General features: G+C 44.6%; 1 protein-coding gene across 1 annotated transcript in view; it reads left to right on the top strand.

Annotated features, from left to right (window-relative positions):
* The window catches only part of LOC310787379 (multidrug resistance-associated protein 1-like), a gene marked incomplete at both ends in the record, with an annotated part of 143,201 nt that overhangs the window by 44,885 nt on the left and 82,003 nt on the right, over window positions 1–16,313 (top strand). Inside the window, 4 exons of the mRNA XM_083648779.1 lie at window positions 10,193–10,393; window positions 13,062–13,239; window positions 15,168–15,329; window positions 15,466–15,558. Of these exons, the coding sequence (XP_083504905.1) occupies window positions 10,193–10,393; window positions 13,062–13,239; window positions 15,168–15,329; window positions 15,466–15,558 (634 nt within the window). The remainder of the gene's footprint in view (window positions 1–10,192; window positions 10,394–13,061; window positions 13,240–15,167; window positions 15,330–15,465; window positions 15,559–16,313) is intronic.

Genomic DNA, 16,313 nt, shown 5'->3' with positions numbered 1-16,313 from the left:
GATCACGTGAAAATCGGCCATTTCCGGTCACGTGCCGATCGATCGGTGCATCCCTAGTTGTGTGCAAACATGGAAAGTGACCGGCCGGGCCGGAGACCACCTAGTCTGTCTGGGTCTTTAAAGCGTTTGGTTGGTTGTGGGCAAACATGGAAAGCGTCGGGTCGGAGGCCGCCCAGTCTCTCTGGCTCTTTAAAGCGTTTAGTTGGTTGTGTGCAAACATGTAAAGCGCAGGGCCGGGCCTTGTCTCAATTAGTTGTCTCAAACTTTTTTGACTTAGTTTGACTTCAGTACCCCACGCCTTTCCCTGATTTCTGAATCCCCTTTCTGAAGGACCCCTTTACTAGGGGTGGGGGGGGGGGGGGGGGGATAGATACAGCATAGTATCGTGATATTTTGTGGGCAATATATCGTATCGTATCGAATGACAAGTATCGTGATATTTTATTATACAAAATGTCAAGTGCATGCAACATTTATGACAGGTTTTTATTAGGGATGCACAATAATTATCGGACCGATAAATTATCGGCCAATATGGCCATTTGCGTTATTAGTTATTATTTATTATTCCGATAATGGCCTTTTTCCGATAAATTATCATCCGATAATAATCATGCTTTATTTTTTGCCTCGGAAGCGAAGCCTTTGTTTTCGCACACCCGTCACATCACAGCTGCGACGCAAACATGGCTGCTGCCAGTGTGTTGCTGTTTTTCAGTTTCAGAATGATCAGAAAGCTACTGTAATTTGCAATCCATGTCCCACACAGGTTCCGAGAGGAGGGGAAACCTCTAAGCTGGCATTACGTTAAACCAAAGCTGGCGATGATGCAGCGGATATGTTTGTTGTTTTTGTTAGTGAGGTTTTGTCGCTCGTAGCGCAGCCTACCCTGCAGGCTTGTCCGCTTGGCAGACAAACTGACATTTACAGTCTGTGGCTTGTGATCAAACAGTCCCGCAAAAGCACTTAATACACAGAGCTGGCGTAAACTTATAGAAACTAATGGAAACCCTTTTACCCAAAATGAAACATCCATCTAAAAAACCACTCGCTAACGTTAAGCTAACCGCGCTAGTTAGCGTTAGCTACTGAACAGAGCCATCTAATAGCCAATAATGAAAACAAAGGCACAGTCGCGCACATTAGGCTACATAAAAAGCATCAGTCAGTCAACATCACATAGTGTCTTTTCTTTAATCTGGGGGCAGCATTTTTCAGTACTAAAAAGTGAAATGACACAGATGGTTTATAGTGCCTGCCCCATTCATTGGGCTTCACTTCATTCACTGAGAACTGGAACCAATGCAAAATTTGAACAGATCAGTAACATGACAATAAGAGTCTAAATTACTATGCCTTTTGTCATTGTGTTTTATCTGCAGACTAAGCAGCTTGGCTTTCCGTTCTATAAAAGCCTTTATTTTTGTATTGACTATAATTGAGTGATACACTTTATTAAAACAATCATATTATATCAGAAGTTTTCTTTGTTTTGCGTTCACAGTGATGTCAGTTAGATTTGGTTAGGTCAGAGCTATGCTCACTACATCCATACATCTACCCTAACCCTTTTTTAACCCCAGGTTTGCATAAAATACAGGTTAAAAACAAAAAACAAAAATTATATATCTATTTTTATTATAATAATTATCGGTTATCGATATCGGTTATCGGCAGGAGAAGCAGATATTTATCGGTTATCGTATCGGTTGAAAAAATCCATATCGTGCATCCCTAATGACAGTGTTGGTCAGTCTGTCTGCTTGACAATCCCATTTTGCTGCAATAAAAATGATTGAAGTGAGATGAACAGACTGGAAACTTTATCTCATTGGATAAAACAGATGTTGTCAAAGTGTTTACCTTTGGGACACCATTTGCAGTTGAAAAAAAGCCAATAGCTAATAGCTAAGCTAAAAAAAAAAAAAAAAAAAAATCGCAATACTCAATATATCGCAATACTAGCATATCACAATATCGCAATACTATCGGATCGTGACTTAAGTATCGTGTTAATATCGTATTGTGGGGGATCAGTGATTCCCACCCCTACCCTTTACCCGATTACATTTTGCTTAGAAAACTGCAAGAGAAAACTATAGCATATGATGCAATTAATGAATGATAACCCACCTTTTGAAGAATATAACATTACAAAATATGAAATGGAGTGAAAGAGTTGCAATTAGTGCCTCCTGAGCAGTGTTAAGTTTGGCAGCTATTTTAGATTTTGTCTTAGTCTTAGGGCCCTCTCGTTGTACGGCACTATCATTTGTGCTGCCGTTTGCGTGCCTCTTATGCTATCTTCCCTGTGTCTTAAGCTATCGTCTGCCTCCACCATCCAGTTTTGCACTGGGATCTAAGCACAGACACAGGTGTAGGCGTGGCCCAGGCTGCCCGTGTGCCTCTTCGCCTATCATCTGCCTCGTGCAAAATAATATAATTTTTTTTGCAGTTCTTGGTTCTATAGAGTCGAAACTATCAGAAATTGATGGGGTTCACATTTTTCAGACCCCCACCCTCTTTCTGGGGGGTCATCTATTTTGGGACCTCCCAGAACGGTATGCCAGCCAGTTAACACATTCACTGCCAGCCGTTTTTTCAATACTGTAGGTAGGTTCTGCCAAGGTTTTTTTTTTAGGATTCTGGCTCATCTTTCAAGAGCCGAGGATTCTTTTCTGCTAAGATTTTGTGAACACAAATGATCTCAAAAGAACTAATAGAATGTGTGCTTTCTCTGTCTAAAAGAGTTAGTTTGTAGAGTTAGTAGTTATGTAGGCATTAGCAGTAGAATACAGCATGGTTTCAGCGTCTGAAAATTTATGCTGAGATAAATGGCTTTTTGTGAAATTCGATAGAACAGTCACTTTAACCATTTATTTTTGGCGTAAGACGTCAGACATCTAAACAATAGTTTTGAACAGTAATTTCCTCCATAGCAGCAGGAAACCCCCCTCTCCTTCAAACTCCTCCCTCCGTGTGTGTTCTCCTCTCTCCGTGGCTGCAGCGGTACAAGCGAGGCTCTGCCTGTCTGTGCTGCCTGGCTGCTGGCGGCTGCTCTTTGGGCGAGTCTGCATGAGTCGTTTCGGTTGTGAGCTCAGCTGGAATGAAGCTGCGTGCGATTGTGGGCTTTCTGCCGGTGTTTCAAAGTGTGTTGCACGCATAATCTATTATGCAAATTTGCAATCCCCCACCGCCATTAATTAATTAATTAAATAAAAATCCATTAATTGTCTCTGGTCCCCTCCCTGTCACACTTAACTCTGACATTTTTAGCAGGCTGTTTTGGCTCAACAACTGGCTGGCCAAACACTGTGCTGATAAGGGCTACCTATTCTTAGATAACTGGCCCTCCTTTAGAGGCATGACTGGCATGCTTAAGATGGATGGCATCCACCCTACCCCATTGGGCGCCAGCACTTTATCAAAAAACCTGGATAGTTGCCTACGGCAAACCCAGACTACTATCCTTGATTGACAGTTTCACCCACAACATGCAGGGCCACAGGCTGCTAGACAGCCTGTTAGTTCTACTTGTGCGGTTATGGAGTCTGCTAGTTCAATTAACTTAGTCTATCCAATACAGACTGTGCTCCGTCCGCGCCGCACTATTACTAGTAACAGACCCATAAACGCTCTGCAATATCCTAACCCAAACCTTATTGTTATTAATCCGACTGTTACCACCGCCGCTCCGTCTCCGTATTATACCACGATCTCTCAAATTAACACAGTTTCTCTTCGTCGCTCCGTCCCCTCACGCCGCTCTCGTCCACCCCTCAAAACGTTAAACACCAACCTCATTGAGATTAAATCTACTCTTGGTATCGAATGCTCTAAATTAACTAACATTGATGATAAATCTATTCGATTTGGATTCATTAATATCAGATCAATCACCAATAAAGCCCTCCTGGTCAATGACTTAATCATTGAACATAATATTGACGTTATGGGATTATGCGAAACCTGGCTAAAACCGGACGTTGTTCTTCCACTCATTGAAGCCTCCCCCCCTAACTTTGACAATTCGCATGTTGCCAGAATGTCAAGAAATGGTGGGGGCGTTGGCCTAATTTATAACTCAAATCTAGGTCTTTTGCAGGATCAAAAGTATAAGCTCCTATCTTGTGAGATACTTACTATGAGACACTCTAATATAGCTGGCCTCGGAGCCTTCTACCTAGTTATGCTCTACCGCCCACCTGGGCCCTATTCATCTTTTCTTGATGAATTTTCCAATTTTCTCTCTGACCTTGTAACCCGCACGGATAGTATCCTTATCATTGGCGATTTCAATATTCATGTTAACTGTAAAGCTGACCCACTCTGCAAAGCCTTTCTATCTTTAGTCGACACCCTTGGCTTTGCTCAGCTGGTTCGTTCATGAACAAACGCATTCTAACGGCAACACGCTTGATCTCGTCTTCGCTCGTGGGATTAACGTCTCAGATCTGTCAGTCATGATATACCCTCCAGCACTGTCAGATCATTATCTCATTAAATTTAAAATAGACCTGCCCCTCCGGCAATCAAACCTAGCCGATACCTATACCGCCCATGTATTTATTATTAGTGTAGGCTAGTTATTTATAATTAATCCAGTTAAATATGAAAACTGTAAATAAACATTATTGATGTTTATTTTGATTTAACAGTCAGTCATTGACTACATACAGACGTTGTACCATTAGGCTACTGCAATCATTGAAGTAGCCTAAGTTCAATGGCACTGAATCATAACGCAAGCTCAATGTTCCGGACCTTCGCTTGAGGACATTTTCTCTATCTGGACCTCTTAGAATTTTAATTGAGTGCCCCTGTCCTATACCCTCCAACATCTCCCATTCCCTCCCCACCCCATCACTCTCTCACATTCCCCCTGCTCTTCCCCCTTCTCCTGCTCTCTCCTCTGCTCTCTCTTCATTTCTATATTTTCTATATGATCAATTGTTCAAATGTTATCTTTATTCTGTATATTCTTGTTACTGTTGTGTTAGCTAGAATCAGCTAGACATACTTTCTGTGAAGCCCTCTGAGACATGCTTGTGAATTAGGGCTATATAAATAAACTTGACTTGACCGCCAGCTCCCAGCGCGATAATGCGCGAAAGCGAAAGCGTTTTCGCCAATCCATTTTACAGTATGAGAATGGTTTCCTCGCGCGTTCCCCTGCAGTTTTGGCTCGGCTTTTTCTAGTCTGGAGAGCACTGTCGCCACTTAGTGGGTCGGTGGAATGGGTTGTACACGTTCGGTGGCTCCCATATTTTTATAGGAGACGTGGGGGGCGTTGATCCACGTCCCACCGTCAAATTTTTTTTTTTTTTTTTTTTTTTGACGACTTGACTCGTCAATGGCAGTCAACCGTTGGATTTTTTTTGACGAGTCAACTCGCCAATGGCAGTGAACGTGTTAATGTCAGATTTTCATAATATTAGAGTTGTTTTGTAGGTTTTAAAATATTCTGAGTTGATTTATTACACTTTTAAAGCAGCCAGAAGAATCTTTTTATGACTTTCGGTTGGGGTCTTCCCTCACCTGGGACACCCCGGACTGACCGCTGTGCCTATCTCAGTCATCATTACATTCGTCGCTCTACTCCTGCTCTTTTCTCGGCCAGTCCAACTTTTACAATTATTTTGTCAGGGGCATCCAGTGACAATTAATACTTTACTGCAGGTGTAGACCATTCTGAAAGGCATTTCCTGTTCTGATTCTGAAAAACCAAGGGTTGAAATATGGCCAATGTAGCAGAATCCTCGTTGAAGTTGTGTGTTGAAGATTCAGCAGTCAGTTGGGAACACCAATTGGATCCTAAGAGCTGGAACTCTCCACATTGCATTTGCTGCCTTGCATGCTCTTGGTAAAACAATTCATGGAAGTGGCCTTGACACATCTGCTATTGAAAGTGGTGCATACACATCAGCTTTTCGTGGGATTTTTGGTGGCAAAGCTTACAATTGAGGCCTTGAGTACCACATCACTACCAGCCTTGCAATTATGATGTTGCATTTTGATACCTTCCAAATGGTCTAATTCGTAAGCAGTGCATTGCTCTCTTTTTTACCTTTATTTATACAGGGGGAGTCTCACTGAGAGCAATGCTCTCTTTTTCAGGAGTGTCCTGTTCACATTCACACACACATTCATACCTGGAAGCTGACCAGTACAACCACAGTCTGATCTGCTGGCCACTGAGCAGCTCCACTGGAGCAGTTGGGGTTAAGGGCCTTGCTCAAGGGCACCTCAGTGGTGGTAATGAGGGAGGGGCAAGCGCTGCCTTTTCACTTTCCCCAGCCAGATTTATCCTGCCGGTCCTGGGGATTGAACCGACGACCTTCCGGTCACAAGCTCGATTCTCTCACCGTTGGGCCACCACTGCCTCTCAAGGACAAACTCCATGAACGTAACCCACAGATGGTAGAGATCTTTGAAGAAATCCATTCCTGGTACTCAGAAAATGTTGTGGTGGCAAAGTCAGAGATACCCTACACTCATCACTGATCAACCCCTCGAGCAGGAAATCAAGAAGCCAAAGGGACCTGATGGGATGGTTGGACTCAGAGATGAAGCTGAAGCACCGACTAGTCACTACCACACCTCATCTTGCTGGTCTAGTGAATCAGTCAATCCCACAAATTCATCTATGCAGATGACATCTGTCTGGCTTTCCAAGCACCAGACTTTGGTTCACTGGAACACACGCTCAATGAAGACCTCACTAAACTGGACCATTACTGCAGAACCTGGCGCCTAAAACCAAGCCCAGCAAAAACTGTTTCCAGTGTGTTCCACCTCCACAATGCAGAAGCTGCTAGAGAACTGAACATCCACCTGAGCGGACTTAAGCTGAAGCACGCCCCCACCCCAACTTACCTTGGAGTGACCTTTGATAGGACCCTATCCTTCAAGGAACACCTGAAAGGAACGGCAGCCAAGGTGAAGTCCAGGAACAACCTGCTCTGCAAGCTTGCTGGCTCAAAGTGGGGGGCAACAGCCCCCACACTGCGTACCTCAGCACTGGCCCTAGCATACTCCTCTGCAGAATATTGTGCCCCCGTCTGGTCCAGGTCATCCCACACACACCACGTGGACACGCAACTCAACACAACCATGAGAATCATCACCATCCCCCTCTGCCTCTGTGTGTGTGTGTGCGTGTGTGTGTGTGTGTGTGTGTGTGCGCCCGTGCGTGCGTGCGTGCGTGCGTATGGCGACTGAGGGATTTTTTTTGCATTGGACGTATCCTACTGCCTGTCATCAGGCATATAAGCCCCTATCGTTGCATCAGCCTATAAAATGCGCTTAGTGCCAGGCGCAGCGCAGATTAATGGGCGTTGACCAGCCCACTCCATATTTTGGTATCGGCGCTACACGCAGCCTTAAGCATTACAACCACGCCTTTTAAGCGTAAAATTATGCACAGTCTGCTCATTGGAGAAGTGCAGTAAACCACTCCCAAGCTTGCCCTTTAAGCTCCAATTCCACGGAGCGATCCAGTCCGGTCAGAAAGCCAAGCGCTCTGCTCCCCCCCTCCCTTTCATCCCCCTCTGTCTGTCTCCATATATAGGCTATTATTCCATATTATTATGCTTCTCAAACCAATCTAACTGCAGTTTAAATACTGCAAGCATGTAAATACGCTACACTATAGCAAGATCAAAGTGAAAAGAATGTTCTAAATGCATCGGCTAGAAAAAAATAGCGTATCCCTATGATGAGATTAGATTGGTGAAAGTTTGTCCAGAATGATATCGTTTTCTCTCCCCTGCTGCAGGTAGGATGATGCACATAAATATAGCCTACATTATGTAAAGTCATTGCAGAAATGTGTTTTTATTGTAAAACTAAATGTGAAGTAGGGCCAATTTATTGGAGCAGACATCACAGTATAGCAGTAGAACCGCGTTACGCTGTCACTTATCTAAATCACGTTAAATCTACGAGGGATATATATAGGCCCAGGATGACATATATGTTTCACATAGGGTTGTGTTTGGATTTCGCGATTTTATTTTGTCCAATATTGAAATGTTCTACAATTGCATGTTGTGGTAACATTACACATTATTTATATCTATTTCTATCTACCTTTCTATCTATTTAGGCTAATTTGGATGCTATTTATTATCGAAATGTATTAGCCTAATGCATGCTGGGAGATTTCACATGTGTGGCTGTGGCAGGGAAGCCAGGCAGTGAACATTTGTTTGGCCAGAATGATCTCGTTTTCTCTCGCCTTCACTGCACAGGTAGGATGATGCAACAGCCTCTGAATGTCACGGGCTCAAAACTGTCATGTTAGAAAAAACTGTCATGTTGTTATACTATGTACGGTATAACAACTTATTTTTTCTATCGGACTTGTGTTGTGCCTGTCTGAGCGAGGGAGTGAGAGAGAGAGAGAGAGGGGGACAAACTGAGATCAGCAGAGCAGAAGCTGTGCACTGACTAAGGCCTGGTTTTCAAAAGCGCAAAGCGCTAAATTAACAACAGGAGGGAAGATATCATTAGGCCGGTATTTAAGGCCGAAACGCCCATTCTGGCCTATTCTGCCACTGCGCCACGCCTATTTCGCGTAAAGCTCATTTCGGGGCATAAAGCCATGTTGCTATCTTCCCGAGGCGTGTTTTTTGCGTTTAAGGCCAGTTTCTGCGCCTAAGGCCTGTGGGAAAATAGAGCCCATAGCCTATAGCAGTGCAGTATATCATATATATAGGCCTATATATAGCAATAATCAGTATAGCCTACTGATTATTGAATGATCAAAAACATTATTGTAATAAACCAGCCCGGAAAGGGCTCTGTCAGAGACCAAACAACACGTGAATATGGAAAATAGAGGCCTACAGCTTTATTTTTTATGAATGTAACAAGGCTAAAATAGCCTACAATGAGGGAATCACAGGTGAATTACGGGGTTCCATTTGTCACCAAGGGACTGTCTATCCCCCTGTGTTGAGATTAGGCGAACCACTACAAAAGCAGATAGATCAAACAGTAATAGGATTATGCACAGCACGGCACACGTGAAAGGAGGGCACGCAAAGCATACAATAAATACAGTCCACAGCAACGATTCCACAAAGAGGGGCTACCCCAAAACTGGCACAGAGAGATGATCCCACAGGTAAGTTGCCAGTAAAACCTCCGACTCTTCCTCTCCTTTTACGCACGACATACAGGGCTAGGGAGGGAATGAAGCACGCAACATTTAACATGAATGAAATAAGGGTTAAAATTTAACTCGCCCAGCTGGCGAGACCCCCCCCCCCCCCTCCCGACCCCCAGGTAAAAACAATGGCTTTTGGTTGGGGGTGATGACGGCGCAAGGGACAGCGCTTAGACTTCAATCAGTCTATGATTGCGCAATGCCTCCTCCCAAACGTTTCCTCCAGGCTCCCACAGCAGGTTTACCACATTATGTTCAGAGAGAGGGGGGAGGGAGAGAGGGGGGAGGGAGGGAGGGGGTGAGAGAGAAATGAGAGAAAACCAGCGGAGAAATGTGGCGTTTGCGCTGCAGCCAGAGCACATTATTTTCGGATTAGCGAACTGTCGGATTAGTGAGATTTTCGTTGTCGGGTTAACGAACTGTCGGACTAACGAGATGTCTGTCCAATGGGCCATTTTTCGGACTCGTGAGGTGTCGGACTCGTGAGGTGTCGGACTAGGGGGCAGTCCCCATTCTGGGCCGGGATGCGGAAAGGTTCACGGTACGTGTCGCAAGTGCAAATTAGAGCCCTGCCATAATCATCTGCCCCCAAGCTGCCTGCGCAAACTGGATTTGGGTGGTCTTAACTACCAGAATTATTCACAGGCGTGGCCAGGCAAGGCTGGGCATTACGTGAATAAAAAACAATCAGATTCCCGTCTTGCAATGGCTGTTTGTACGAGGCAATATGCTGTAATTCTCTCCATGTCTCCCCCAATTTGCATTTCGCACGGCGTTAAACGAGTGCAAACGAGCGCAAACGCTAAATTAGCGCTTTTGGGAAGATATAGCCCTATGGGTTTCTCTGTATCTAGTGCCTAGAAACTGTCACCTCAGAGAGTATAGTGACAGCAGTCTATGTTTCAAACATAGACTGCTGTCAGAGAAACAGTCCATTTGTTTCTCTGTATCTAGTGCCTAGAAACTGTCACCTCAGAGAGTAGTGACAGCAGTGTATGTTTGTTTCTCTGATGCTCCCAGGCAGGTGGGTGGAGTTGTTGAGGTGCCTGGCTCTAGGCTGACAGAGCAGACCCAGCTGCTGAGGAAGCTGAGGAGGGAGCAGAGCTCGGGGGTCTACCTCCTCAGCACCCTGGGGCGAAGCTTGGGACTTTCCTTCCTCTGTGGCACCCTCTGCCTGCTCCTCCATGATGCCTTTATGTTTGCCATACCACAGGTGTTCAGGTCAGTGCTGTGTGCTTAATTATGAGATTGATTGATTATGAGTCAAATCAAATAGAACAGTGGTTCCCAACCTTGGGATTGCTCTATTTATTTATTTGTTCATTTACACACAACAATTTAAAACTACGGAAGAGGGTTAGGGCCTCCTCCCTAATCCAAACCAAACCCCATTCACCCCCAAGCCCTACCTCCCCCCCTTCTCTCTCTCTCTCTCTCTCTCTCTCTCTTTAATGATTTATGCATATACAGTATGTGTACGTATAGGTGTATATTTGTGTTCTTTGTTTTGTTTTTCCTTGTGCTATTGTAGCTTAACTTGGTTTGTATAGTCTCACTCTGTGTTTTCTATGTACGGTATTACATTATATCCTCAGTAGACAACTATACTCTGTGTTTTCTATGTACGGTATTACATTATATCCTCAGTAGACAACTATAGCTTGTTGATCAATAAATACATCAAAGGGATAGCTGATGAGCTGGGCCATTGGTTTGTGGGAGGGAGGGGGAATGACATACTAGAATGGATAAGTACTATATAATAGTATAATATAAGAACATACTTATAGCTATATACTTTAGATGTTATACGGTTTCCAACCTTAGAATCACGACCCTAAGTGGGGTCGCCTGGGATTCAAATAGGGTCGTTTTTTTTTTCATACCACACACAAAAATGTCACTATATACTGCAAAGGCTTCCATCAATGGACCATAGCCTCAATCAACATTGTGAGTGACTCTTATTTTTACATTATTTTTTATTTTTATTTTATTTTATTATTTATTATATTTTATTATTTAAAATCTTTGAATTATAACTTTAAATCTGGATTCTGAGAACAAGGTCAGAATTCTGAGATTAAAGTCAGAATTCAGAGTTACTGTCAGAATTTTGAGAAAAAAGTCAGACTTTTGAGATTCAAGTCAGAATTCTCAGATTAAAGTCAGAATTATGGGGCAAAAAAGAAGTGTGACATCACTGACAATGTCACTGATGATATTATTGATGGTGTACATTAATTTGAATGTCTCGGGTCCCTAGATTTTTGTGATGTCAAATTAGGGTCACTCTAGAGTGGCTTTTAAACATGAAGTCTGGATCATGTCTGGCTAGCGGCTAGCAGGATATTTTCCGGTTTTACCTTTTTAAACATGAGGGGTCTTTGTTTAGAAACAGCTGGAAATGGTCAGTATTCTCTCTGCCAGTAGGCGGGGGGAGGGGGTGCGGGAGCATGCACGTTATTCCCTACAAGGCAAATAGTTGTCGTGTGAGTCGGCGGCGGCACTGTGCTAAATTGTAACAGCTTTAGCGAATCTTTAACCAAACTCCATTCAAAAACATGCCGTTTTAACTCGAGGGTCCATTCCGACCGCGAGGGGTGGCAGTATGTCAAAAATGAGCGCTTCCGCCTTTGTTACATAAAGCCGCCCAGTCAAAATAGTGGTCGGACCGTCGTCAATCACTGTGGGTGATTTATTTTACAAGTGGCATTCAAGTCATATCTGACTAGTTTTCAATGTATTTCTCCCCACAAAAGTTAGGCTTTTTCTGACATGGATCAGCAGCGCAGCAGTAAGCTCTCTCCTCTCCTCGGTGTGATGCACCGGACCTGCCTGCCTGCATAGCTGAAGCGCGTTGGGATCCCTAGCCTCTACCAAACAATTCAAAGCCGTTTGCAGCACTTGAGGAAACCGTGAGTTTGCTCGTTTAATTCGTTGATATAAGCGATTGCCCGAACGATTCATTAATTAATAAACTACGTGAACGTGAATTGCCACCACCCGCCCACTCAGACATGATCGGGATTATGAGCTGCCAGTGTTTAACAGCAGCCGCTTTTCCTATTATGCGGATCCTACACCGGCGACCGAGATGAATATGATACGGACTCGCGGGAGTGCGTGTAGGCCGGCTAATTGTTGTTTAACATGCAGGGCAACCGGCTAGGAGCGGGTTATAATACGGATTCCACTGCATGTTAAGAAGTGGCTTAGGTGAATTGTATCTGTATACTGCAACTCCTGACATTTTGTGTCATAAAAAAACAATAAAGAACTTGTAAACTGAGGGTTAGGGCCACATTGAGTTCTGAGATTACAGTCAAAATGTTTACTTCAAAAAAAGGTTGGGAACCCCTGGAATAGAATATTTAGTGCTCCTTAGCTTTTTGGCATAAGAAAAACCATGTGCAGGATACAATTGTTGAGGCATAATTGCTAAATTCTTCATGCAATACAATGTTTCCCAAAGTCTGCGTTGCATCAGATTCTATTTGGGTCACCAAATAAATTTGCAGAATTTCTTCCACAGTCCTTTATTTGAAATTAGTATTATTGTTTCACTGATAAGAGGGGGGAAATTACAGCCTGCTAACTGTGCCTAACATATATCTAGTTGAAATAGCTCGTTTATCTATTCAAGGTAATAGCTTTAAGGTGATGCAGAATTTGGAATAAAAATGGTCAGGAACGATCATTTATTCACAAATTCGCTCACACATTCTCATGATTTTTTGATGAGGCCTATTGTGAATTGAGTCGCCTGAGTCGCCTGAAAAATAACAGTTTGGGAAACCGCTAGAGCAAACAAACTTTGTCCAGGTCCAGGTCAGTAGAGCCTCTATGTCCTTAAATAACAGACCATGCCCTGTTCTCCCTGTCTCAGCCTGCTGCTGGGCTTCATCGGGGACCAGGAGGTGGAGGTGTGGAAGGGTTACCTGTATGCCTTCCTGCTGTTCCTGCTGTCCTGCCTCCAGTCACTCTGCATCCACCACTACCTGTACTGCTGCTTCACCACGGGCATGAGGCTCAAGACCGCCGTCCAAGGCCTGGTCTACAGGAAGGTAGGGACTGCCTCAAGGCCTGGTCTACAGGAAGGTAGGGACTGCCTCAAGGCCTGGTCTACAGGAAGGTAGAGACTGCCTCATAGGGCCTGGTCTACAGGAAAGTAGGGACTACCTCAAGGCCTGGTCTACATGAAGGTAGGGACTGCCTCAGGGCCAGGAAAAGAGGGACTGCCTCAAGGCCTGGTCTACACAAAGGTAGGGACTGCCTCAAGGCCTGCATGGTCTACAGGAAGGTAGGGACTGCATGAGGGCCTGGTCTATATGAATTGGTAGGGACTGCCTCAAGGCCTGGTCTACAGGAAGCTAGGGACTGCCTCAGGGCCTGTTCTACAGGAAGATAGGGACTACCTCAAGGCCTGGTCTACAGGAAGGAAGGGACTGTTCAGAAAGAAAGGAATTGAAAATGAGGTTAGCATATCATCCATTCACACCAAAAGCGAAAATTACGTTACTCCGTTGAGTTTGAATGCACAAATTATTCACTAAAGTTGAAAAATGTCAACTTCAGTTTCAACTTTCCCCACTCATCACCACCATCATCAACTCCTCCCTGTCCCCAGGCTTCGTTCCCCCCTCACTCAAGCTTGCTTCCATCACCCCCCTTCTGAAAAAACCTGGCCTCGACCCCAGCATCCCCAACAACTTCCGCCCTATCTCCAACCTCCCCTTTCTATCAAAAATCCTTGAACGAGTTACCGCATCCCAGATCAAATCCCACCTTGACACCAACAACCTGTATGAAATCTTCCAGTCCGGCTTCTGCACACAGCACAGCACTGAAACCGCCCTCCTCAAAATCACCAACGACTTTGAGTATCTAGAAAAGCGTTATATAAGATAAATGTATAATTATTATTATTATTCAGTGAATGGGGCAAATTTCGCGTAATTCATGCCACGAAATTTCGCTTCATTTACCTCATTCACACCGCCCGGGGTGAAACGCCGTCTGCTCGCATGTTTGCATTGACTTTAATTTGCTGTAAGTGTTTTGGCAAAATAATTTAATTTTAAATCAACAATAGCTCAATAACAAGTTACACTAATTACCAAGGCCTACTATGCTAACGTTACTATAGTATTATAGTACTATAGTATAGTACTATGCTCGCGGTGTGTGTCATGATTGTGATGTCATCAGTGATGTCACTTGAGCAATTGTGACGTCATCAGTGATTTCACTCGAGCATTAGTGATGTCACTCGAGCAATTGTGATGTCATCAGTGTGTGTCGGTCCACAATCTCCACCCTAGGAATCAAGCACGCATAGCGCAAGACATTCCAAGTGTTATAAAAGTATGTTTATCAGGAAACAGGGAGTAATGTGAAATGTGAAATGAAACTAGTGAAAAATAGGGGCAGGCGGCTCTATAAGGTTATTACCACAGCAGGCAGTAGTAACATGGTAATAAAGTGCTAACGACCTAATGAAAATACATTCTTTTAGACACAGCAGTGCACATAAACCATTGACTGTATAAAATATGGACATCATGACAGCTCCCAAAAAATGAAGCCAAAACATTGTGATTACCCCCTGGTGGCTGGCTGCAGTATAGGTCTTAAATCCCACCACCTCCATGTTAGTGGATGGGACATGAGCCAAACTAAACAATCAAAGTACACATCACATAAATGTTTCCCAAAGATAGTTTATATCATTTTAGGTAGTTCTTATTACACTGTATGGTCAAGTGCTAATTTGTATGATAAATTTGTTATAAAAAGGGCTGATTCATCCGTCAGGGTGCTCAGCCCGACTCTACTGCAAATACTCTGCCTCCAAATTACGTCACATAAGCAATCTGGCAGCTTGCTGAAATGAGATATTTTGGCTTCACTTTTGCATAGCGATAGGAAGTGGAGATGCATCTTTTATACAGTCAATGACATAAACCAATGCAGTTTGTGGCCCTGCGTCCAGTGTCTTGTGATCAGCAGTGTGGCGCGGCGCCAGTGCACGGTGGGAGAGATCGTCAACCTAGTGTCGGCCGACATCCAGAAACTCATGGACTTTGTCGTTTACTTCAATGCTATGTGGTTGGCACCCATAGAGATCTCCCTCTGTCTCTACTTCCTCTGGCAGGTAGAAAAACACACAAAATAAATGTCATGTTAAACACACACCGAAAGAGGTGAATTCAGAATTGACCTAATTCCTTCTCTTTTCTGACCCCTAATTTCCTCCCTACATCGACCCTCTGTCTCTCTCCTTCTGACAGCGTCTGGGTCCATCTGCGTTAGCTGGCATCGCCACTGTCATCCTCATCTTCCCTCTTAATGGCCTCATCGCTAAAATGAGGAGCAAACTGCAGGTGAGGGAACACACACACACACACACACACACACACACACACAGTTATCCTGTTATGAATACTGTAAAGGAGTGATATCTCTAGTGGGCCGTGGTGCTCGGTCTGGTGGTCCGCCAGAGCATTGCACTACATATATATACGTATATATATATACTATGCATCTCGCATGCTAGGCATGCTCTATTCCTAGGCTCTCCCGCTGCACGGGCTCGCCCTCCCTGCAGCTCGCATACGCGGCTCGGCCGCTGCGTGGCCTCACCCGCAGCTCGGCTGGTGCATGGCCTCACCTGCCCTATTGCCGTGCGCGCAATGTCTTCCGTCTCGCTCCCTCAGTCTCTCTCGTGTGTGTGTGTCACTGATGACATCACTGACACCACTATATTCAGGTATATATATATATATACCATCGTTAGGGCCCAGGGCCCGACTTCGGCTGGGAGCCTTCATGGGATCCGTGTGTGGCCTCCAGGGTGTTCCACAGCGGTTCAGGCCGCCGAGTGTAGTTGCGGCAATGGGGTATGATGCCCGTCTTCGGTCTCGGGCTCAAAAGAGGACCAGCCCGACCTGGCGCGTTCCCCGGACGTGTCTGTAGTCGGTGTTTGTGTGAAGGACTTTCCCCCGGCATGCCTAGCATTTGTGGAGCTAGCCGTGTGACAGGTGGGCGCCATGTCCTTGAGCCCACAGACCTTCGATGTGTGCGTGGAGACAACCCTGGCTCCCCTCCCTTGAGTGGGATTCGCGTCTTCCTGTATCTC

This window comes from Poromitra crassiceps (genome assembly GCF_964638095.1).
Source record: "Poromitra crassiceps genome assembly, chromosome: 13".
NCBI lineage: Eukaryota > Metazoa > Chordata > Actinopteri > Beryciformes > Melamphaidae > Poromitra > Poromitra crassiceps.
The sequence above is the reverse complement of the archived record's forward strand: the minus strand, read 5'-3'. Positions and strand labels throughout refer to the sequence as shown.